A 25,502-nucleotide genomic window follows, 5' to 3' on the forward strand; every position below is an offset into this window, starting at 1 on the left:
ATAAAATCAGTTGCACAATAAAAAATCCAATTTGCAACTAAACCAAACTAGTAAACAGGGATGACATATATCCTTGCTCTATGACTTTATTTAATTATGTTAATGTGTGTCACCTCTCTCACCTCTGCAGGTCCTGACTACTTAAAACAACCACTAAAGGAGCCTGTGGAGATTAAAGAGGTCCCTGTTGAAAAGAAGGACAACTCCCTAAGCGACTCTCCCCACTTCTTCCCCAAGGGTACCACTCCTACATGCTCCCCTGCGACCAGCCCTGTAGCCACGCCTCCCCCTTCGCCTCACTCCAGCAAGAAGAAAGGTCAGCTCGCCAACAGCACCAGTCGCAAAACCAGCAAAGAGGAAAAACCTTCCCGCAAGACAAGCAAAGAAGAGAAGGCAAGTCATAAGACCAGCAAGGATGAGCGGTCTAGTAGAAAGCTGAGTAAAGAGGAAAAGCCATCCGTCACTGATGGCCCCAAAGCTTCCCATGTGCACGTCGAGGCTACACCTAAACCTGCTAAAATTCAGCAGCCTCCCGCAGCATCTTCTCCTCCTCCACAGCCTCCTGCAATTCCAGTCAATGGCGAGGTCCACAGTGAGTACCACAGTTACTACGTCAAGGCCCCTGCAAGGGTCCGTCCACCGCCGGACCGTCAGGAGGATATAGAAGAAGAGCCTAGTATCCTGGACCTGGCACGTATGCCTCCACAACCCCCTAAATCCTATAGTATCCCCCCTCCTAAGCCAGCCTCCTTACGGGAAAGCAAGAGCGACCCCAAACTCAGGAAGCAGGATTCCCTAAAGCCAAAGAGCCTCGCAGACACAAAGAAAGCCAGTATGGAGATTGCAGAAAACATGGAAGAAACAGTAAGTCTCCGTGGTAGGATAGAAAAAGGTATTTTTGAATGACATTTTGGGAAATATGCTCATTCGCTTTCTTGCCGAGAGTTAGATGAGAAGAATGTACTTCTTGTAGTATAGTATTGCTTTGATACGCCTACTTTTTTTCTATTCAAATAGTTCCTAATAACCTTGTTATGTGAAGATGGGCAGTACATATTATTTGATTGTTGTTGTAGATTATAATGTGATATGCGATCTTTATCATGATGTCATTTTTTGCAGGGTCCTAACTCGGTCCTTGTTGCTATGGTAATGCTGCTGAATATTGGCCTTGCAATTATATTTGTCCATTTTCTGACATGATGAGGCTGTTTCTCAGGTAAGTTTATTAATTGTCCTAGACACGTTTTACTTTTTTTACTCTGTGTCTTGTGTGTCTAGTGTGCCACAATATGTGTCTGAAATGTGACAAGAAGCCAATTCTGTTTTATGTTGCAGTGAAACCATGGCAACCGGTACAGTTGCATCGCCGGCCTTGACAAATGAATATGGCGCCAATGAGACACGGGAGCTGCCGTAGGTGTTTAGGAATCAGCGTGACACCGAAGAGAATCAGGAGGAAGGCTTCACTACCACCAACCTGTCATGGGCCTTCTTTAGGGCCAGCCCTGTCAATTAGCACTGATTTGGCTTCTCTGAAAGCTGAGGTGAAATGTCGTGTCTAGTGAGATATATATAAAAAAAAAAAAAAGTTTAAAAATGCAACCAAACATACAAGAAGTAATTGAAACCCACACGTGTGCTGACCCAAGCACTGGTCTCTGTAGCCCACTGCCTTGGCAGAGATAGCGGTGGGCTGACGGACTTTGCTGGAAGAGTGTGGAGATGCACTTTTAGATGACGGGAGCAAACAGCTGCCTTTCTATTTTGCCATCTGACGTTTTGATGAGGAGATGTGAGCCCGGCGGCCGGGGGTGGTGAGGGGGGGGGCGGGGGGAGAATAGTCGCAGCGGGAACATGCTCGGGTGTTCAGAGCGTTTTCTGGGGTTCACACCACTCTTGCAACAGGAAACTGGGCACGGCCGTTGCCAGCAGTTGTCAGTGCTCGCACGGTCACTAGCCAGTCTTACTCTGTTTACCCAATCATCACCGCAGCTTTCTCGAGCTCCGTCCATTGTAACCCAAGATTACACTGCTATGAAACACTCCCCGTGCATGGTACAGTTTTAACATTTTGTTTTTGTTTGTTTTCTGTTTTATTGTAGCTTTTTGCTCGTTGTTGTTCTCTGAATGTTGGTTACCTGCAGTCAAATGCTTGTAGTTGAAAAGGAAATTTCTTCTCTCAAAAATGAGTAAATACATCTGTTTTCCCTTTTTATTTTAAAAATGTCACTCATTTCTAACAATGGAGTTGTAATTTGACATTACACATTCATGTTACTGAAAGTGCAATATGTTTTATTTTTTCAAAGAAAAGCTTATAGTATATTTTGCCAAAAAAAAAAAAGGAGAGAGGGAGGGTGGGGGGTGGGGAGGGTTGTACATTATAAAAATCCTATGTTCCATTTATTTTGTCAGACTCATAATTTGAATAGCCTGGTTTTTATAGAGGGTGTCGCTGAACAGCGGGCATTGTGTTTAGGAAGGAGGTTCACAATTTTAAAGCTACCTAGCTCTGTGAGAGTGAAGTAACAAATGTCTTATGTTATTTATTAAATCAGAAGGAAAATAATTTCGTTGCACATGTCAATGAACCATTTTGCTTGAATTCCTTCATTCAATTCTTTGCTTTAAATGTTTCAGTATACCAGTAAAATGCAAAGACGCAGTTCACGCAGCTGCTTCTGTGGGCCCTTGCGTGCTTGTGAGACTGGATCGAAACAGTCTTGTGGACAGTGGAAGTAGAATTTATTCAGGTTGAGGCCATGGGGAATGTGGCACCAGGGAGAAGGAGAGATGCCTTTAAAAGTCTTTAACAGTACTACTGTTTACCTCAGAAAAAGATGAGGAAGGGGGGGAGGGGAAGAGATGCCATCCTTGTCTTAACTTTGTCGTGTGGGGGATACTTTGACTGTTGTCATCAACTGAATCATGCTTTGAACTAGCCTCATCACAGCTGTTTGTAGTCTTTGTTGCAAGTATGGCATGAGTTTCTTTGATTTTAAAAGTGGTTATTTATATGGTTGACATTTGCTGTCATCTCAACGAAGGTTAATTATTTATTCAATGAACAACTGATGTGTCTGTGAGCATTGGTCATCATAAAAAGGGCTTTAATATGGCTAGGTTTTCTTTGCTGCAATTCAGTTCAGCTTGACTTTATTGTCTGGTAAATGAGCAGCACGTTACATTTGGAGAATGCTTTAGCCAGTTAGATGTTTGCAAACTGTCCACATAACTAACCAATGAAATATATATTAAAGATGTGGCATTGACAATAAAAGCAAACCAAGACACTACATTACTCAAAAAAACATTGTTATATTACAAATGTGATGAATTAAATAACAATTGTTCACCCTTTCTTTGCTACACCCTCTTTTCTTGTTTTAACTGTCTTCACAGGAGCATGGTGAAGACTGAAGTTTCGGAGGGTTAAACAAAACAGCCTGTTTATGGGATATTTTTTGAAATGCAACATTGCATGTAGGAGTCATTTATATATAGATTATTATATACTATTTGTAAGGATTTTTACAGAGCACAATCCAGAATCTGGTATGAGTTGGTATTTTTCTAACAATTTGCACACCTGTATTTTGACAATGAATATAACTTGTTTGTAATTGGTAATGTAATGCACATATGATAATGTTTGACAGTGGAAAAAAAAATACTTTATTTCTAATTGGTTGTACTGTATGCACCATTTGGGGATGTGAAAGGCAGATGTACTTGTTTGAGTTATTTTAAGATATAACGAGGAACTGCGGGAGACTTTTGATATCTCAAGGTTCATGTTACCCCACTGATTTGTGCAAAGTCTTTGGAGATGAAGTTATGTGTATAACAATAAAGATGTTATGCCTTGTTAAACTACACTATCGCTTATTCCTGATATTTTGATACTGCTGAAAAACAGAGCGCAACAATTACAGCACAGCATACAACAAACATCAATGGAACATATACAGTTACACTGGCATACAATCTATGGATTTGAATAAATAAATTAATGGATCCAAGGGTTTCAACTTGCCTTACAAGAATGTTTTAAATTCCAGTGTCATGTTCACTTCTATGTGTCTCCGAGTTTCGTTGTCTCCTCTGTGCTTAGCCTCCCAGCAAAGATGGCCTCATGATGACCTCATAATGAGATCCAGGGGGAAAAGACTAGGCATGAAATCAAAGTATCTTCGTCGGGGTCTCACATTAGCAGTGCGAGCGCAGGCAGGTGCCCCAGATTGTCTCGGGTCAGTTTGTACTGTTTCCACTGCTGATTAGCCTTGGATTAGTTTAGTGTTACACCAGCAATGGCACCTGCCTGGAATCAGCAATACCATGTCATGCACTAGCTGTGCCCTCTGCCCTGACGCCGGCAGACACTGCAAAGCCTGCAGATAGTTTTCTTATCTCACACTTTAGTGTACATTTTGGAGCTGATTGGGCTGTATACGTACATTTCAGTTCTTAATTCACTTATATTGCTATTTGTTTATCATAATGCCACACATTATTTGTTTAATTTGTTTCACAGGTTAAAATATCAGATGTCATTATTCCTACTGACTAGTATAGTAGTATAAACCTTTTGCCTGTGAAGGAATATTCTGTGTATAATCCTGGCATTTAAAACCCCTATGTGAAGCCAAACTTGTCAGTAATAGTATAGAATATCTTGGTTACTATTCTGATATGGCACAGCATGCTGGACAACATTTGGCTGCACAAGCAGTCCAGGACAAATATAAACCAAAACCTTATAAGAGTATCCTAACTTCATAGAAGCCATTTAACAAATTCCAGTGACAGCTATGATCCTGACCAGGGTGAAGAATCTACAATCATCTTGTTTATATTCAGCAAAGGCTGATGTACCATCTACTCTACGGGGAACATACTCCATATGAATTTACTGCAGCAGGACTGGGGTTGACAACGAAATAACACAACGCATGCCAACCTGACCCTGGCATGTATTTGACATGTATTTCATTTTGGTCACTTTGCACATCGGCCTGTTAAAAACTTCCTGCTTGTCGTCTGATTATCTTACTAGCCACTTCATATTGTTTCTCAAGTTTTTACAGCTGCTAAAGGTGAATTGGGAAGAAGAAAACAAGTCAAATTTAGAGGTGCGTAATGGAGGACCAAAGGTGTCATGGAAATGTTTATTGATTGTTTTAATGTTGTTGTTTTTTATAAACATCTTTTTTATTTTATTTGCCCTATTCATCAATAGGATACTTAATTCATTTGTAAGTTCTTTTAATTTTTCGAAATTGGACAATAATCAGTGGAATGCTTAATAACCATTCCTATGACTCTTATTGCAGTCCTCCATATAACGTGACCAGTTTGGACACAGTAATAACTAACTAGATTTTGAAACCACTACATGTGTTACATATCATACTTTTTAAGTATTGATAATAAAACATTTAAGACACGACAATCTGTTAAAAGGTTACAATCTAAAGCCAGAAATAGTCAGGATTCTTATAGCCAATCGGGATCATTAGCAAAGAATAGACACTTTAAATCAACCCCTCTATTTAGCATTTTAAAGCTGTATTAACATTAAATAAATGTGTTTGTAACACAATAATGTCGTTACAAGCAGTTGTAAGGACATTTTTAGTCTTTACCATTGTATTTGTCAACAATTATAACTCCTCCTTTACAGTGGTGTAGTATAATGTATTGTAGTGGATATACTGTACTGTATAGTATATTGGCCTATATATCTGGGCCAGAATCTGCTTTTGGGGAAGGGGGGGCTTATCATTCATTTTTGGTGCATTTGGATACGCTTTAATGCACCAATTTACGGTGGAAATATATATTTAGCCTATGTGAAGAAAAAGAACACAGATGACAATTCAAAATATATCAAAAATATAATAGAAAGTATGTTGTTGATTGTCATTGGGCATTTTTAAGTGGGTATATGGAAATCCTGGAGCTTTCTGTGTGGGTATACTGCGTATACCTGCGTATCAGGTAGACTACACCACTGCTCCTTTATAACTCCTTCATAACTGGCATATTATCGCCTAGTTCCATTCATACAGTATATAATGAAATGTCTTTATAGGATTTAAACCCGACAATGACTAATTACATGTAAATAAACAGTTAAGAAATGCTTTTTTTTGGTAATGTGTGTAATCATATGTCTATGTCTATTAATGATTACACATTCTACATGTTTCACTGTGTGATTTACAACATGGTGTATGTGAGAATTGGCTTGGACATACAGTATAGACAAATCTGGCAAATAGCCTACCCGCTACATGAAAGCAAGAGTTTATCATGTTTATATTTAACTCCAAGCCTCCACCTTCTGACTAAAATAAAAATAAAACTTGCTTGTGCTTCTAAAAGTGGGATTAAGGCTTGTAAGCAGTGATGGGATATCAGTGCCCGGCGTTTTTTTTAAAACTGTTGCTAAGACATCAGTATTAAGCAGATCCCCTTCCAATGCCTCGCATAGCTATCTTAGCTTAGCGTCACTTCATCTGTTATATTTACACAAACAAATCTCAGTCGTAAAACCATAAAACTATCACTCTGTCATCTAAAGTAAACAATTATGAAGTAAACATGCAGCACTTTCTTTTTTTGTCATATGCTCCCATGTGATGTCATGTCCTGTGTAATCTAAAGACAAATGTGAGTTACAGTGAGGGTTTTATCACAGGGGTCTGTAGGGGGAGTCATTATAGTTCAAACAAGCGAGGCCTCAACACAGAGCATTAGCCTCAAGCTATTGAAAGTCAATGGTTGTCACGTCCACTTATCTGTCTGTTAGCCATTTGAAGGGTTCATCCTGTGTGGAGTAGAGGCAATAAACTAACACTGTTTTGTAGGAACATGTAAAAGGTTCATTTTATGATTTTGGAAGATGTTTCTTTCCTGTACACCATTCTCTGCTTGTGACTCAGTTATGAGCAAAGCACTTTGTCTTAATGGTTGCATTAGTTGGTGGCTTTGAATATTTATTGTATTGCTTTGGTGACTCAGAGTGCGTTGTGTTGGTACTCTGGCTGCTGTAGCTATAATTTTCAGAAAATGTTTTGGGCATTTTAGGCCTTAATTTCCAACAGGACAACTTAAACTTGAGCGGGGTGAGAGACAGCAAAGGGCCGCAGGTCAGAGTTGAACCTGCGGTCGCTGCGTCGATGACTAAGCCTCTTTACATGGGGGCGCACTCTACCAGGTGAGCTACCCAGGCACCCATTTTCAGAAACATTTTTGATGAAATACATAAAAAGCTTCTTTTCTCTGTGACTCTATTCCCTATTGGTAAACAGCTCTGCTACTTGCGCATCTTTTTTATCCAAGAAACACATGATTAAGAGGTTAGGTACATAAGGGGTATAACTTTGTTTTTGTGAAGTTGTCCTTGTGTGAGTATTTTTGCAATGCCAATGTCCGCCATTAGCTTGTAATTAGATTAATTGAAGGACTTAACAATTTGCCAGATATTATGACGAGCAACATGAGAATTGCAGGGTTCTGTGACTTGCTGCAGGCAAAAGGGACAGTACACTCAAATTCATTGTGACAAGCCTTTCCCTCTTTCCAGAGAAGAAATGCCCAGAGACATTCTTCCCCCCTCTTTCCCTATAATGACTCAAATTCTGACCTGGTTTCATTTAGTGCCTCTTCAACGAAGCTATTGTACTGTTCATAAATGTATTGACATTTGACCGACTCATATTGAAACTGGTGGTATTAAGAAGAAATTGAGGTATGCTAGTCAAATTATTGTGAGGCCTACTTATCTACCATACCATACCCACCTTTGCATTACTTTTTATCTTTAATAATAAGCAAAAATAGGGTAAATGTTTAAACCACATTGGAACTAACTAAACATCATTGTATCTGCACATTTGCAGGGCTATAATAATATAAACCATGCTGAATGTAACACATTTGACTGTAAGATGTCAAACACCAACATTTAATTAGACTAACAAGCATAAAGATGGACATGTGCCTTTTCTAGCAAGTTGACTACATCCCACCATTTCCAGAATGGCCTGTGTGCAAGCAAGTGTGATCTGAGAATACAGTTGATGTGTTAAAAGCATGGATGATGTCACTTTGCATGACTAGATTGTTTGAATGCATTATATGTGTGTTAAGGAAGCCCTGTTCTAAGGGGCCAACAGCAGCCTCCCAAAAATAGAGCTGAGAGCAGCAGCTGCAGCAGGGTGAGTCGTTTCAGAGAGACATCAAAGAGGCTGCCGCCACCCGCCCGCTCTGATCATAAGCACTAATGGTGTAATAGGGGACTGGAAGGTCAGTGATTGTTTTTGGTTGTGTGTGTGTGTGTGTGTGTGTGTGTGTGTGTGTGTGTGTGTGTGTGTGTGTGTGTGTGTGTGTGTGTGTGTAAGTCAACAGGCAACATGGGCAGTCAACAGGCAGGAGGCTACTGGAACTTTCTGGAACACAAACTGGCAGCATAGCTAAGCCTGGTATGACTGTAAGACAAATACCAGGTCAGGTGTCACCTCTGCAGAGATCACCATTGACATCTGTTGTAGCAATGAGCACAGCCAATTAAACAAGTCTGAAGAAAATTGCTCTCCTTTGTCCCACCAGTTGTAGATCCTTAATAGCTGTGTGTAAATGAACAACAGTATAATCAATCAATCAATCAATCAATCAAACTTTATTCATAGAGCACTTTAAAACAACCAAAGTTGACCAAAGTGCTGTACAGAAGAACAAATAAATGACATAGAATACATAACTCACACAGGCATAGAATACAAATGAAACAAATTAAGAGACATAAAACATGAGAAAACAGCCATACAATAAAAACAATAAAAATCGAAATGTCAATGTCAGGTGTCAAAGGCCAAGGAGAAAAGGTGGGTTTTAAGAAGAGATTTAAAAACAAACAGTGAAGAGGCCTGTCCAATGGGCAGAGGCAGATCGTTCCACAGTATAAGGGGAAATTCTTTACCGTCGTCTTCTATGAGGAGCATTTCTTCAGAAAGCGCCTCTGGGTCAAATGGCACAATTTACAGGCAAGCGCAGTAGTCTACTCTTAGTGTCACAGCTCAGATAACTCTGCGTCCATATGGACGCCTCAGATTTCAACAGTCATCACTTTTCCTGCAAGACAGAACTCAGGATCAGGCCAAAGTCACATTCTGAACCTGACCGTGACTACAGTGTGTGCCCACTGCTCAACTGTCTCTGATCTATGGCAGACACCTCTTTACCTTTTAGAAGAGACTTTATGAGCTGTAATGGTTGGTTGCTGATACAAACAACACACTTATTTATCTAGTTTTGATAATGTGGGTCTTTTGGACGACCCTGCAAGGTTAACACTATTTTACACAGGTGAAAACTCGTACTTTTGTAATCAAAATAATGTCCAATATGGTGACTTGATTGATTTCTACTAACTGGACTTTGTAAAGTAGGCTATTGATAGTGGAGAGTGCATGCCTTCTTTCCCTCGCCCTCCCGCTGTCATTCTTTCTTGAATCCAGATTTATGGGCCTGCAGAACGTCTCTGTCATGTCCAATCAGCACCTGCTCTCGCTCATCACAGCTAGTGGACACAGTCAGGGAGAGTAACCCTGTAACACAGGCGCCCTCTATAGGCGTACCAGAACAATCTCATCTCTTCATGGATGGTCTGTAAAGCAGTTTCAATTTTGACAAGTCATCTCAGCTCTTTATTAAAAACGCTTATCCTTATTTCCCCCATCTTATCTAACCGTATAGTGACACTGACTTTATAGGACAGCGGAGATGTAAATGCTCATTATCCAGAAATAGCCTCTGGTTTGCACGTTACTTTTTCACTTACACATTTTGTGATTACAACAGACGTGATTTTATAAAAACGTGTTGTCTCCTTGGAAATCAAAAAATGAAATTAAAATAAACAGAATTTATAATTTTCCAATGTACATTACGATGAGTATGATATGCAGTAAAGGGGACCGTTTCTCTATTTAAATGAAATTCTACGGAAGAGATTTAACGCGGACGGACGGATGTTCGTCTTAACTAGTTCCGGGTATCAACAGCCTGGTGGCTAACTTTAGCTGAAACGCAATCTCCACTCCACAATCTACTACAGAGTGGTAAGAAACAGTGTTATGTTTTGTGATTACAAGTTGTTTATTGTTGGTGTGTCCCGGACTGTTTATCCGATATGAATGTTAAGCCCTAAACAACCGATATAAGACATTTCAACGTTATCGTTTGTTTAGCAAGGCGTTAGCTTGCTAGCCAACGCTAGCTAATGCTGACGGCTGCAAACTCGATTTAAAACATTTTGGACAGAGAAAGAAATTACCACTAATCAAATATTAAACCGCATTAGAGCAGATACATTACAGCTTTACTTATTTAGATTAGCTTTAGCGAGAGCCATGTAACATTGTTGTACATTACTGTTCGTTATTTGTTTGATCAGGCTTAAGGTGATTTCATTTTACACAACAGCATTACCAAACCAGCGTTTCCAGCCTAGGCGACTTAATACTGTATGTTCGATGAGTAATGTTTATTTACTTGTATTTCTATGTTCCCTTTTTAGGGTGAACAGAAATTCGGCAACAGGATGGGTGAGTGATGAGTTATTAAATATATAATATTAAATATTCTAAGGTTGTCATGTTTGCCAATTCATCAAATGTCTGCTCACATCAGAGGAAGTGTGTGTGTGCCGACTAGCAGAGGTCTCAATAGCAACATATTTGGATGTTCTCCAAAGTTACTACTGCGGGTCAAATGGTACTTAAGCATTTGGCTTACACCTGTTTGAGATTGTCGGTATGTTTTGCTTCACAGACGGCGAAGAGAGAACCTATGGCGGCTGCGAAGGGCCAGACGCCATGTATGTGAAGTTGATCTCTTCAGATGGCCATGAATTTATTGTGAAAAGAGAACACGCCTTGACATCTGGGACTATCAAAGCTATGTTGAGCGGACCAGGTGAGGATTCAGGCAAATTAGTCCAAGTATAGAAAACAACTGTAAATTCTCCTAATGTTAAAATTAGAATACTTATGCATATGGACTAACTAAAGGTTATTCGCTTTAACTGAAATAATTTTAGACCTGGTAAACTAGTAAAAATCCACCATGGGAGCTGTCAGAAGTAAGTGGGGGGGGGTTAGCTCATGATGTTTTAAATCCAGACAGCTTGATTTCTGTCGTTCTGTTTAACCTGTTGAAATGGTTTTCTGGAATTGCATGTATAGAATGTACCAAACAAGACACCCATCAGTAACGAGTAGGTTAAATATGGCTGTAGATGTAAGTACTTCATTTTGTCATGGTGGATTATTATGCCTGAACTCAAATGAACGTGAATGATTTACCATCATGATATAAATTATGATTGATGTTTCTGGGGAGAAGTAGCTGGGTTCGCTCAAAGATTTGGCAGTCATAGATGGTTTACTATTCCAAGAGCCTAATGAGAGACTGGGCAATAAACTAAGAATTGGAGGGTTGGGAAGGGAGTGTTAAGAGCATTATGCTATACAAAAATGTTTGCTTGGAGATTTTCAGGCAGTTCTGTTATAATACCCAGCAAGCTGTATGTCCTGTGGAGTTGCGTAACCTGAGATTATTTTTACTGGGCATTTAAAAGTAGCTAAAATATACCTGAATCATTACTAATTATACCATATGCCCATTCTGTTAAGTGTAACCACACACTGGCCTGCAACCTATGAGGGTGTATAGGAACTGTCTCCGTCCATACGATTTTGTTACCTTTTGTGCCCTTTTTTATGTTTGTGGGTAGCATCTTGCAGAATTATTCAGTTCGATAGCTAAAACCAGGATAGGATATTCAAAAGGTATACTTTTAACATTGCATGAGTTAAAAGTTGTATGTCTTAGTTCATTGTTTCTAACCCGTGACACCTACTGTAACCCTCCATCTGCAGGTCAATTTGCTGAGAATGAAACCAACGAAGTGAACTTCAGGGAGATTCCATCTCATGTCCTGTCCAAGGTCTGCATGTATTTCACCTACAAGGTCCGTTACACCAACAGCTCCACAGAAATACCTGAATTCCCCATCGCACCGGAGATCGCACTGGAACTGCTCATGGCTGCAAACTTTTTGGATTGCTAAAGTTACAGAAAAAAAATGTAGCAGCTCAAAACTGTTTTAGATTTTTTTTGAATATTTAAATTGTTTTGCCATTTACTTATATGAAACATGAGTATGTCGCCATGTTAAACTTTTCTTTTTTTTTTGCACCTGGCTTTCTGTCATAGTTTTTATTAGTATTAAAGGATTTCATTTTAATGTAATAAATGGATAGGGCAGGCTGCATCACCTGTCCCAGAATGTGATAAATGTTCCCTCACCTTTCCAGATTAATAAAGAACTGTTTGGTGAGCACACTTTATTGCCAGTTGCTTCCTCACTATGCATGTTCCATATGAAGTACAGGTGACTTTAAATACCACTTTCACAAAGACCAGCATCATACTTTTATTGTGCTTTTTTTTTTTTTTTCTGGTCTGAGTAAAACAACACAATGTATGAAAGACATGGGGTTAGACATAACAGGGAGGAGATCTTTCTTGAGAAAGTTCTTTATACTCACCTGCTAGGGATGTTTGGATGGGATAGATACCTAGTAAAAGATTGAGTTCTCTGTTAGGACAATAATGCTGTAGCAGGGAAACATGACCACCTCAAGGCTTATACTTTTAAGTCTAATTAATACATGTTGGTAGCCCCTAAATGTTCACCTTTTTTTGTTTCTACATCATCATCCAAATCATCGTCAAAGATTTCCCTTCCATCCTCCACATATCCTGTTCCTTCTGAGAGAAGAGAAACGTTCACATTACATCTCACCATCAGACATATTCTCACAGTGGGCACAGGAGACTGATAGCCTGGAAATCCAGACCCAAAAGATTAAGGGTCTGGCATTGAGTAATGAAAATGGCCCAACCCGAGGGGCGGCACCAAGCGTGCATTTGAAAATCTCAATGCACCCAATTGGGTAACACTACGACCAATCCCAACAATACACGGGGTGACGTATCCAGAGCCCCATACGCTTAGCTACCAGCGGAGCTAACTGGTAAATTAAACTGTCATCTGTTTAGCTCGCCTCTGGCCCGCCTATATCAGATACACCTCTGGATTTCCAGGGTAACACGTTGGCAAAATGGTAGTCAATAATTTGGGTTCATTGTGAGCCCATAAACATTCAAGTAATTAGGGCTGATTATTGGGTATATGTTACATGTTTCAGAAGCTATGGACATGATATTTCATGTGTGCCTCTTCTGATTTAGTGGGTGAAAAATAAATGGCATTGGGATCAGTCAAATTAGAAGAAAATAAGATCGTATAATTATAAATAAGTCCTTAAACAAATATCAGCAACTGTTAAATTGTGGTTACATATTACTGGATGGTATACTGTAATGCTGAGTCTCTTTTACGCTATTATCTGGCTTAAGTCGCTCCTTGTGTCAACCTTACCAAATTGGAGCTCATATCACATCTCAGTCAACCTTGGCAAAAGAGAGGTTTGTTTTGTTTCTTCTTGTAGAAACCTTAGGAGGCTTAGTCAAATTACAGTTCAGTTGAATAAAATGTTCTGAACTTTGCTGACAGATAAATGATTATACTTCCCGCGGTTGAGACAATCTGCCTTGTACAAAGGGGAATGAAAAGATATGACAAGTTCAAACAAGTTAATACATATTTACATTTATTTCATAAAAAGGAGCTTTAGATGACATGCAAAAAATATATTCATTTATCACACAAATGTATTAGGAGATGTAATAAAAGGCGTAATCTATTTAAAATGTACTATCAGATTAATATCTTACTGCATGATAATATGGTTAATGGGAGTGCTCTTTTAATATCTCACTTCAGTTAATTATTTTCCTGAAAGACAAACATGAAAACACTGTTTGTATAAATGGATGTCAGGCAGGTCATTCTTTTTTTCCCCCAACCTTTATTGAAAAACATTTCAATAGACATTTCAGTCTAGTACTCCACACAATGATTCAGAGAAGCAAAAATCTGACTTTAAATAAATGAAAAATAATAATAAAAAAAACATACAATTTTTCATAACTTTTTTTAAGAGTTTATAAGTTTGAGAATGTTGTCTTATTCTTTGAATTCACATAAAAACAGTGACATTTGGGGGTAACTAATTTTGCATGTACTGTAGGTAAAAGTAACCACATATAATCACTACATTTACAGTGAATTCAATGTTATATTTTTCATATTCAAAATGTAAAATGACATTTTTTGCATGTCATTTTGATATTATTAGTTTTACACAACATATAATCTGTTATTCGAGTCCAAAAAAGGGACTGGATGTATGCTATGGTAAAAAATACAAAATACGTAATTCGTTTTAAATAGGCCTATCTAACGATTTAGAAGGACATACCTCATTGAGCAGAGGTCATTGACCTACATGACCTCAGTGGATTTGAACACCATATTTATTTTTGAATTTGATTCAATTCTGTTATAAAGCCGGTGAATAGTCAATCAAAGACATGAAATTAGATAACCGAGGTAAAAATAAAATAAAGTGAACATCGGAGGATTGTTTTCCTCTGTCAAAACAACTTGTGTCACGTGACCGCCTGACGTTCTGTCCTCCACTCTGCGCTGATGCAGGGCCAGGGGGGTTTCCATCATGGCGTCGATGCAGGTAAGAATACAATTGACAGCGTTAGCAAATTTACAATTTACCTGACCTTCAGCCTCGTTTTTCCTGGTAGTTTATTTACCTCTTCACTTACGTACATGTATTTGTTTGAATTACTGATGACATTAAAGTAAAAGCGACGAGATTGATCCTAAACTGTTCCGGTTTAGCTGTTGGTGTTATTGCTATAGCAATACAACTAACGTTAACGTTAGCTAGCATCATCAACAGCACCATGTCAAGCATAGAAACCAGCTTCATTGATGACTGGTGATGTATTTTAATCGCAGCAACACATAGATGATAATTCAAGGAATAGGATGTTATGAGTTTAAGTTCATTCTAATATTTTTAAACAAGTGCTAGCTGCTATTTGACTGGCGTTGACGTTAGCTTACGAGACAGTGCGCAGATTGACCAGTTGTAGTTTCCTCTCGAGCGGAACAGGTGCATCGCTTTTCTCAAGATAGCTGTGTCGAGATCTAAGAAAAAACATAAAGCCAACTTCATAAATTATTCTACTGATTACTGGATGTGTTGCTTATGTGTAAGACCTATCGTTTACAAAGTGTTAGCTTATGTTCAAGGTAAACGAGTCACATCAGTCAGGGTGGACTTTTGCTTTAGATATATTTACACTTAATAATAATAATACATGTTGTTTTAGGGCGCCTTTCAGCACACCCAAGGTTGCCTTACAATGCATTAAAAACAGTAATCATACAGGTAAAAACAATGAAACATTAAAAAAGACACCAGCACACACAATCAAAAAACAAAAGCCATAGCTAGCAGGTGAGCAGACGTGTGTAGGAGGGGAACTCAACAACTTAAAAACTGTGGGGCTAAAGGGAATCGGGCAAAGTGGTTGGGTTTAGAGCATAGACTGTTTAATATTTACAGTCAATGGTAGGCCAGTTTGAACAGGTGAGTTTCGAGGTGGGATTTGAACTTAGCGATGTAACGCTAGCTATGTAGATACATTATTGATATTTTACGGTAGTTTGGTTATTGATCTCTTAATAAAATGAAGGAACAAATAGGCAATGTTTTCTTTACACGCCATTTTTTTTATTGACTTAATCTCTGCCATTTTTTTAAATTACGGTTTGTATATAGTTGTCATACTACATTTCAACATTTCTGAGTGTTGTAGAAACCCAAACACATTCTCTCCAACAGAAAAGGCTACAAAAGGAATTATTAGCCCTGCAAAATGATCCACCCCCAGGAATGACGCTTAACGAAAAAAGTGTACAGAACACCATTACGCAGTAAGTATTTTTGTTTTTTATTTCGCGTGATTTACTTGATTCAACTTGGCAGCATTTTCTAACACAGTAAACATTAGGACACTAGTCGTTGTCATTGAATACAGTTTGCATTTATGAATTAACACAAATCCAATGTGGCTTTCTAAAATGGCATGTTTTATCACTATGAGAGGGCAGTGGGATGGAAATGTCTATTGCAGTGGTAGGAGGTATTGTACTGTTGTAGCCTCAGCAGCGACTGCTGAGGAAGAATCGGGGTCATTCCAGTGACTGGCAGCTCTGGACCCTTAGTAGAGTGTCTCTAATGCACAGTGTCACTATTCATCCTCATAAAATATTTAACAGATGGCATGCAAGAGTTGGGCTAGGGTAGCAAGGAACAGAAGCTGTTAAGCTGACCTTTCTGTCTGGGTGTCTTGGTGTTGAGTATGTTAACTGAGTGAGTCAAATTGTGTCTGATAAGCAGTAAGGATGAACTGAGTTGTAGTCCTGTAAAATGATTCAAAGACTAATCTCTGGCTGTCATTCAGATGTCTTTCAGCTGCAGGCTCGCACGGCAACATTGACTTTCAAAGTTACTACCTGGTCAAAATCATTGCTAGGTATATTTGCCGTCTTAAAGAGGCAATACGTGTTCCAGGGCTTTTTGGTTAGTTAATTTGTTAAAAAAAAAAAAAAAAAAAAATCAAAGCTCCATTACAATGGAACCTCCCTCATTAGATAACAATGTCTTGGTCAGACTGAACAAATGTTCTGTGTTTTGCATGACTGACAAGCAAACCAGTTCAGCCAGCTACCTCGTGCACTGTTTTCCAGGTTTGAGATATGTAAGGGCGTGCCCTTTTGTCTCTGACATTGAAAGATCTGTTGAGCCTGGGTTTATTTATTTTTTGTCATGCTGACTGACAGTAGTGGGGAATTACTTGTTTTTATCAAGCGTATCCTAGTGGAGTAAGATACAAATAGTCTGTTCCTGTTTGACATTCAAGTTAACCTTATCCTTTTCTTTTTTTAAAACAAACATGGAAAGAATGTGACCGTGATGTCTTTCAGATGACGTCAGTTGTGGTAACGCGTCAGCCATTGCAAACATGAAACTTACTGCTTTAAAGCACTGCAGAGTCTCTCAGATGTGTACTCTGTCTCCCCCCCACCCACACACACACACACACACACTTTAACTAAATGGCTTGGTGTTATTTTTGTTGCCTGGATCATATGATCACCAGGCTATTGGGAATTTGAGTAAGTTAAGCATCATATCCTTGGAGTCCTTGGCTGTGATCAGCGTAGGTTGCATCAGGTGTAACTCAGCATCATGTGCAGTGATACTGCCTCCCTCTTAGCTTTACTTCCTGAGGATAAATGGAGCTCCTTTCAGACGCTGACCGTTGGACTTTCTAAGGGTGACATTTTAAACAGGGCTGACCTCGTATGTAGGCCTGAATGATCATGTGCTCGAGGCTAGATTTGAAGGAGACACAGGGCTGTAAACCTGAACAACAGCCACAAGTCTCTTTGGTGACCTATCTGCACTGCTTGCTTAGAAGAAATTAGGCCAGAGACTGTGATGCTGCCATCAGTGTTCCTTTTTCTTTTCCTCTGAGCAGACAATCCCCATAAATGTTCTGCACTGGACTTAAATAACTGGCTTTTTCTTTAGCCTCTGGGTTACGGCCATCAAGGTATATTGAGGAGGTAGACTGTCCTTCATCCCAAAGACCCAGGATCAAGTCTCTGTGTTTGCAGTCATCTCCCATTCTGAGCAAGACATTGAATCCCTCCCAGCTTAGTCAGCACAGTCATGTAGCCAGGCTCCACAGGCGAAAATGGATTTAGTCCATTAGATCAATAGAGTATCACATTATTACAAAACCGCTGTCATAACCCAGCTGAATATTATGTCACTGGAATGAGTCAGATTAAAAGCTTTTGATTACACACTACTGCAGCATTGGCAGATCACATTTTCTATGATCCTTTTCTATTGATAATGAGATGTGATCCATGCGAGTTGTTCTATACATGTTTCCAACTAATTTACTCCACACTGATGAGAAATAACATTCAGAATGTTCTTAATCATTATTAAGCAAGAACAAGAGCCTACATCCATGCTAGCAGCTCTTTGGGGCTTAAGGCATTTACTGTGTTCACCATCTTAGTCGAGCATGCTAACATTAGCTAATTAGCAGGTAACACAAAGGTACAGCGGAGGCGGATGGGAATATCATTAGTTTTGCAGGTATTTGGTCATCAATAAAAATTACATTGAAATGTTTGGCAACTCATTCAATAGTTGTTGAGACCATTCCCTCAAAACTACATGCTGATGTCATGGTGGCACTAGAGGATTGTTAGGATACATCATCTGGGTATCATGGATGTTCAAACTTTGCCATCGCTAGAGCCAAGCCACTAATGTGGCTAAAAAAAATCTCTGTATTAGAGGATGGATACCTGACCTGAGCCTGACGGGACCTGACGGGACCCGATGGGCCGGGCCGGGTTCGGACAGATATTTAGAAATGATGTTCGGGTCACATCAGCGCAATAGGCATTGAACATTTTAAATTTAAAACAGCTTATTATGTAGGTAGCTAGAGATGTTCCGATACTGCCTAAAACGCTGGTATCGGGAAGTACTGGAGTTTATGCACCGATCCGATACCACGTAATAAAGCCCTAAAGAAAAAATACGTTAAAGTAGTTTATTTATGTTCTTTTTCCGTTATAACTGACTGTCAAACTGGATAATAAAAGAACGTTCTGTGGCATTCATGTTTCACAAAGAGTTTAACCTGAGCCAGACCGACAACAAAGATAGAAATAATATCACATCCATACAGGGATAGTATGGGCCCGAAAAATGCGGCCCGATCCGCACTCTACTCTGTATTGCATAAAACCATTTCTTCCCAAAGTAAAGGTTAGTTGTTAAAGGAAGTGTTTACCTGTTATCATCTTGACAGGAGGAATGTCTTAACTCAGGTGTTACCTGCTCCATTATTTTGAAGATATTTTGCAACAGCCAAGTTTTCACAGGGTGTAGAAAATAAAACAAAACACATTGAAAAATCAACTGAACCCTCTCTCTCAGTTGGTCTTCTCAGCTGAGTGCACTCAAACAATTAAAACCTCTTACTATCTACATTTTTTGCGGAATCCAGTGGCTCAGAAAACTAACAAAGCTCTGCATTAAGGACTGAAACAGTAGCCTAAACTGTTTACATTTTCAGACGCTACCTGAGTTTTGGCTGAGTTTCGGGTGATTAGTATCATTTTTTTTACTCTTTGTGTCTGAGTGACATTTTTAACATGTTTAAATATCGTTCTTCTCTTTTAGGTGGATTGTAGACATGGAGGGAGCAACCGGTACACTGTATGAAGGGGAGAAATTTCAGCTGCTTTTCAAATTTAGTAGTCGATATCCTTTTGATTCACCTCAGGTAAGCACAAGTTGCTCTGCAGCCATCCGTGTGTGTTTGTATGTAAGGCTCGTTGTCCTGCTCTCAGCTTGAAAAGCGCTGTGTAAGTTCAGTCCATTTAGCATCTTGTCTCAAGGACCTAAACGTTTTCTGTCTGCTTCAAACAAGCTCCTTCTGGTCGCCACCAATGAACCAACAGACCTAGAGGCTGGTTCCATTTAGTTTCAACTATACTGCTGGTATTCCTAACCAAATAATGACGTTCTTAACTATTAACTATGGTTACCTAAACAGTTGTAAACAATACTCTGTTTCCACTGGCTGGGTTCCTGCAATAATCACATGAAACACATTGGCTCTGCAGTTGTTGGTGGAATGAATCTAAGCTTGGAAACACAAGCCAGGACTCGCTGACAGAGACACCAGTACAGAGCTCCCACTGAAGCCACAGTCAAAGGGATTAGTTTAGTTTATCTCAACAATCTTGTGTCACTCATTAAGGGCCTGGCCATCTAAAAATAGAGAATGAGTAGGTAGAGAAAATTAGATAAACTTAGCTACATAGCTAGTATCCTCTCAAATAGGAAGGACAAGCAGTCAAAGAGGCCCTCTGTTGGATTCCTCTTGGGGCCCCTGAGGGAACTTCAGTGTTGACAGCTACATTGCATTACTGGTTGTGTGAGGAGCTTCAGTCGGAATTCAGAACAAAAACAAAACAAACATTGTGCCATTGGCCTACTGGAACAGCTTGTAGCTTCTGTTGACACAGGAAAAACTGATTTTGCTACCAAAACCTGACACATTTGTTTTGTTTGCCACGCTGCTTAGCAGCTCCTAATTTTTCAATAGTTAAATGTGCATTTTTTTTACATGGATTTTATTACATGGTAAACGTGGCAATCAAGCCAAATGCACGTTTTGGTCACGGCCATTTTGCTTATGTGTATGAGTTTAAATTGATTTTGTTCTGCGTAGACTTGGAAATTACAGTTTTGAAACAAAGAAGCCCAAAGACAATGGGCAGCTTCTTGCTTTGTTAAAGTGAAAATATTTATTAAAACTTCTGTTGCGCACAAAGCAGCACACAGCAGGATACAGCCATGAGTAGTGCAAGAGTAGCTGTAATACGACATTGACATAGGAAAGAATGTATGTAGATTACCTACAGCACCTGTCTGCTCATGCTCAGACCTCCTGCGCTTCGTGTGTAGCCGATATTTCAGTAAATGTTTAAACTTTCTGTAAGGAGGGAGCTTTCAGTTGTCTTGATGTTTTGAGTACAGGGCCAGGTTTTTACTTTCTGCTCCTATCTGTAACACTCATCCTGTCACCCCCCTCCAGCCCTGTGATGCACTCTCCTGTGAGGCCCTCTCTGGTGCCAGACTGCCTCAACCCATTGTTAGCCTTCATTACCCTCTTTACCCACTCTGACCCCGCCCCCCTTCTCTCTACTCTAGCACCTCAAACTTAAGTTCCTCTCTTCTCATCACACTTCCTGTATCTTCCTGTTTAGCCATGACTTTTGCACCCTTTTACTGGCTAATATTCCCTAGAACATTTGCCTCCTTTTTATTTTAGTAAAACATGTCTCTTCTGGTGTTTTTCCATTACATGGTACCTGCTCGACTCACCTCGACTCTGCTCACTTTTTTTGGTTTTCCATTACGAAAAAAAAGTCCCTGGTACCTGCTCGCAGGTACTTTTTTTAGTATCGCCTCCGTCGAGGTTCCAAGCGAGCTGAGGCGATACCAAAAGGTGACCTGAAAACCTGCAGGCTACTGATTGGTCAGAGAGAATCGTCACTAATCACTGCATCATTTATTGCTAGCGACAGACGGGGGGTGTCCTCGTTCTCTTAATACATCCATGGGTGTCCTGAATAAACCCGCCATTTTTTTAATAGTGTTTTTTTTTTTTTGTTGCTGCCTCCAGCTTCTTTTGAAACAAAATGTGTCTTCTGGCTGCGGCGACAGCCACATGCCGAGAGTCAAAAACAACACACCTTCGACGTTCTGTGTGCGCGTTAGGTCATGGCAGTTTCCCGCGGCGTCGCTATGACGACCAGCCACGCTCGCCTCACGCATGAGATGGGTCTAAAATCTGCAATGGAAAAAGGAGGATGGGGCACCGTGGCCGAGCCGAGTAGAGCTGGTACTAGCAGTGGGTAAGCGCCATTAGTCTACCAGTCTGGGATTAGCCCCTCTGTCCTAATCCCAGAGCCTCATGTCGTTGTAGAGGGCTAAGCCTGAGCTTATACAGCAAGTGTCATTAATCAAAGAAATCTCAACTTTTTGTGCGCTCTCCCAAGTTGTATCTTTGACCACCAAAGTCATCCATCTTTTTGGCATCAAAAACCCACCAACTTTTATAGGCTTATTATTATGACAAACTCAATGAATAATCCTAATAACCACAGATTTGTTTTTCTTTGTTTCCCTGTTGCAGGTAATGTTCACAGGAGAGAATATACCTGTCCACCCACATGTGTATAGTAACGGTCACATTTGTCTATCTATTCTAACGGAAGATTGGTCGCCAGCCCTCTCAGTGCAATCAGTTTGTCTTAGCATTATCAGCATGTTGTCCAGCTGCAAAGAAAAGGTAGGGGAACCTGTAGTGATGCTCGGAGGGGTCAAATGTTATGATTCATGTAAATGATATGCTTGTTAAATGTTAAATCTAAATGCCCGTTTCTTTTTCTGCAGAGACGACCGCCTGATAATTCCTTTTATGTAAGAACGTGTAACAAAAATCCAAAGAAGACAAAATGGTGGTATCACGGTGAGTATTTTCCACCTCAAACGGAGGACACGTGTAAAAGCAATTGCTTGTAAAAGTGCCGCCATTTAAATCCATTTTGTTTGCCTTCACAGATGATACATGCTAATGTACAAACTTTGTAATAAACGCAGAAGAAAGAAGTCCTACTGACATACGTTAAGCACTTTTTAATCATTCAGTCTTTGAACTCTGACCTTCGACTGGAACAATGGACACCATGCTCTGGAGGCTCTTACTGCATTTCCCCCCCTGCGGGCAGTTGGATGCATGTTTTAGGCGCCTGTATAATAAAGAACGAAAATAACGGAACGTTTTAGATGCACCCAAGATGGATAATTTTTGGCATAAAGGTAGTAATGCAGCGAGCAAGCAAGGTGGATTTGTAGTGAGATAATTATAATTCCTGTTTTAAGATTATTATTGTTACTTTTTTGTTTGTCTAGGGGTGCATTTTAAGGTCCTTGTGTTGTGCAATAATAACTGATGGATGCATGCTTGGGCCTACAAAGAGAAATCCAAAACTAAATGTTTTCTGGAAGGGATCTGACCATCATAACCCCAAGAAAATACTTCATCCGTTTGTTTGTTTTTTAAAATGATATGCACTGTGAAAGTATCTAGTTCATAAAGGCACTATTAGTATGTTATTTCCAACTTGCAGTTGTACTGTCAGCAGTCCTCCGCTTATTTACCAGGTTAAAGGGTTTTAGTTTGTAACCACTGTATGGATAAACAATTTTCTTCTTCATCTTCCAACTTGAGACCTGGTTGCAGCTCTTCCTGCTGCTGGACAATATGTCAGTACAGGTGGGAATTAAAGAGATATGACGATAGATCTCAGTCAGTACATGACCTCAGAGTGTCTCCCCTCATAAAGTTGGGCTGAACTCGTGTATTGTTCACTAGTCCAGCCTTGAAGATGCGCAGCAGCCTCACTTCCATTTAAAGAATGTCTGTAAGAAAACATCGTTGCATGATTCATATTTATTTGTATGATACCGTTTTTCATTTTTTATTTTCATGCTTTAATCTTCTAAATGTTTGGTTTTCAAATGAGTTCTTTTTTTTGTACTGTTTTTTCAACCAGCTGATACTTTGAAGGGGTTGTTTTGATGGGTCAGTATATTTTGGGTTTATTTTTTATTTGTTATTTAAATTAAATCTTTGTTTTTGATCTCCAGAATGGTAATGAATGACGAAAAGGAGAGTCTTAAAAGAAGCTGTAAAGCCGAGGCTTTTGTGATTCCCCCTGGTCAGAGTTTTGGCTCAGGTACTTTTTTCAATAAAGAGATCCCTTCTAAAAAGATACTTATCAGATATTTTGAATTTACCTATATTTTCACCAAAAGAGACTGTTATGTTGTAAACTTATAACATGTCTGAAACTATTGTATATAAGTCTTTACAATTGTTTGATGATGTGAAAGAAATTAGCAGAGGATGCATTTACTTTATAGCAGAATGATAATAGGAGTGCTTTATTTCATTGGAAGTTAGTCTGCATCGTTTTCTAATTAGGATGTGTACAGTCAGCAACAAACTACTGTTGGTACAAAAAAGAAGTTGAGTAGTTTTACAGTGGGGGTGCATGCAGTTTTAAACCCTACTTTGTGACAACTTTTAAGTCTTTCCATAACTTAGGTAATGGTTTATGGGATGGATATTACATACCTCACCTCTAGAGGTCTGTGTGGCTCTTTGTCATTTCAGACTGTAATCAGTCCATTCCTAAAGAAATGTTTATCGCCATCCAGTCAGAGATACTTGAATTTTCCATCTTGGGTTGTTTGTATTGCATTTGCTTTTTCCAGGTTTTAGCAGTTTCTTGAATGAACTTGAGTGAATGTGATGATACTCTATACTGTAGAGGAGATTACCACAGCACACCGCTATTAAAAAAAAACTATATTGATAACTTAAAGACATCTATTTAACCAATGATTTTTTTTTAATTAACTTTATTTGTAATGGTCTTGTCTGCTCTCACTTTGCTGTGAAAAAAAGACGATAGGCCTGACAAAGATTGTGTAAATGCAGTCACAACAGCATTTGTGTGGGAGACAGGAAGCCTTCACCCAGTGGGCAGTAGATCAGAAGAGATTTGAAAAAGTTGCGAGTGAAAATGTTACAAGGTTTTGGATGTGACATTTTTTTTCTTCTTTTCCTAGGTTTTTTTTTTTTCCTTTTTAATGTGGTTTGAACTCTTAGCTTGCAGGTTGTTGTGAGCAGGGTTCAAAATTAGCACCATTTACTAGCCAAATGCTGGTAAAATATGCAATTGGCTGGTAGATTTGCTTCAGTCACCAGCCCAAAAAACAATGGTAATCCTTTGAGTGGCTGGTAAAATCTGAACATTCACTAGCCATTTGGCTGGTGGACGAAAAAGTTAATTTTGAACCCTGGTTGTGAGTGATCAACACTAATGAGAGTGTGTTATTTATATTTGAAATTTTGTTCTGGGATGTGCAAGCTCCATGTAATAGGTGCCTGTTCATTTTCATAATCAATAATAAAAGCAAAGATTCACTTTTAGTCAACCTTTTGGTTTGCACAATGTTTGAATATATAATGCTTCAGGTTTGTTTTTTCTGCATCCTATAAAAGCCTTTAATAGATTGTATGCTTATATGACTTAAAACTAAATACAGCCACTCTAAAGGGAGTGTACGTGGGTATATAAGGATGATGACTGACAAATTCGGAAAGAAAACCGTATTGTGTTTGCCAAAAATACAGTAAGACAGACAAAACAGAAAACATTGTCTCACAGTTGACAAGTCCAGTCACACGGAAATTATCAAATCTATCAAGCAATCTGTACTGCAGCACAAAACTTCTAATTTTAAGAGTGATGTACCATCAACCATGTGAAATTAGTCCACCATCAGTTAGTCTTTCTGAACATTTAATTTTGTACAAGCTAAAATTATTTAGGCTATTTAAGCACAATCAGTCACAAGATAGAAGACAAAGCTCACCACATTAACACAAGAAAAGGTGGGTTAGTGGCGCCATCTAGTGGTCACTTTACAATAGTACTCATGTTAAAATCTCTAATCACACACAACCATTGACTGTAAAATTAACAGTCTACACAACTCATTTTCTGAGGCCCCTACCCACCACACTTTCAAATAAAAGATTCCCACTGGAATTTGTGGGCCTTCTCCGCCTGTGGTACCCAAGAATAACCACCTATCATCTTAGCACTGACTGGATGTGGTTTCTTGCACCAAGACCTTGGTGACACTGAATCCAGACCTGGTGGTCTTGTGGTTTGTGAGACACTA

General features: G+C 39.3%; 3 protein-coding genes across 4 annotated transcripts in view; all 3 read left to right on the forward strand.

Annotated features, from left to right (window-relative positions):
• jph1a (junctophilin 1a) overlaps positions 1–1,600 on the forward strand; it is a 29,486-nt gene extending 27,886 nt beyond the window's left edge. The window contains exons 5-7 of the mRNA XM_078280856.1: positions 131–864; positions 1,123–1,219; positions 1,339–1,600. Coding sequence (XP_078136982.1) covers positions 131–864; positions 1,123–1,203 — 815 coding nt within the window. The 3' untranslated portion in view covers positions 1,204–1,219; positions 1,339–1,600. The remainder of the gene's footprint in view (positions 1–130; positions 865–1,122; positions 1,220–1,338) is intronic.
• An 8,423-nt stretch (positions 1,601–10,023) lies between these two features.
• eloca (elongin C paralog a) lies at positions 10,024–12,417 on the forward strand. The gene is made up of 4 exons (XM_078281060.1): positions 10,024–10,130; positions 10,589–10,616; positions 10,843–10,986; positions 11,952–12,417. Exons 2-4 carry the CDS (start codon positions 10,613–10,615, stop codon positions 12,140–12,142), a joined length of 339 nt encoding a protein of 112 aa, XP_078137186.1. The 5' UTR covers positions 10,024–10,130; positions 10,589–10,612; the 3' UTR covers positions 12,143–12,417.
• A 2,205-nt stretch (positions 12,418–14,622) lies between these two features.
• On the forward strand, positions 14,623–24,749 carry ube2wb (ubiquitin conjugating enzyme E2 Wb). 2 transcript variants are annotated; one of them, XM_078280326.1, is made up of 6 exons: positions 14,623–14,732; positions 15,912–16,003; positions 19,350–19,452; positions 21,877–22,032; positions 22,137–22,212; positions 22,305–24,749. In XM_078280326.1, exons 1-6 carry the CDS (start codon positions 14,718–14,720, stop codon positions 22,316–22,318), a joined length of 456 nt encoding a protein of 151 aa, XP_078136452.1. In that variant the 5' UTR covers positions 14,623–14,717; the 3' UTR covers positions 22,319–24,749. The 2 variants fall into 2 exon arrangements, with proteins under 2 accessions (XP_078136452.1, XP_078136451.1); XM_078280325.1 differs by lacking the exon at positions 14,623–14,732 and adding an exon at positions 15,579–15,656.
• The last annotated feature ends 753 nt before the right edge of the window (positions 24,750–25,502 follow it).

Source organism: Sander vitreus, chromosome 22, assembly GCF_031162955.1.
Source record: "Sander vitreus isolate 19-12246 chromosome 22, sanVit1, whole genome shotgun sequence".
Lineage (NCBI taxonomy): Eukaryota > Metazoa > Chordata > Actinopteri > Perciformes > Percidae > Sander > Sander vitreus.

Bases quoted from the DNA above. Each gene is read 5' to 3' on its own strand.
- ube2wb (XM_078280325.1), top strand. From the start codon at position 15,636: ATGGTAGGCCAGTTTGAACAG. The intron at 15,657-15,911 runs GTGAGTTTCGAG...TCTCTCCAACAG, and splicing joins TGGTAGGCCAGTTTGAACAG to AAAAGGCTACAAAAGGAATT. The intron at 19,453-21,876 runs GTAAGCACAAGT...TCCCTGTTGCAG, and splicing joins ATCCTTTTGATTCACCTCAG to GTAATGTTCACAGGAGAGAA.
- eloca (XM_078281060.1), top strand. The intron at 10,987-11,951 runs GTGAGGATTCAG...CTCCATCTGCAG, and splicing joins AGCTATGTTGAGCGGACCAG to GTCAATTTGCTGAGAATGAA.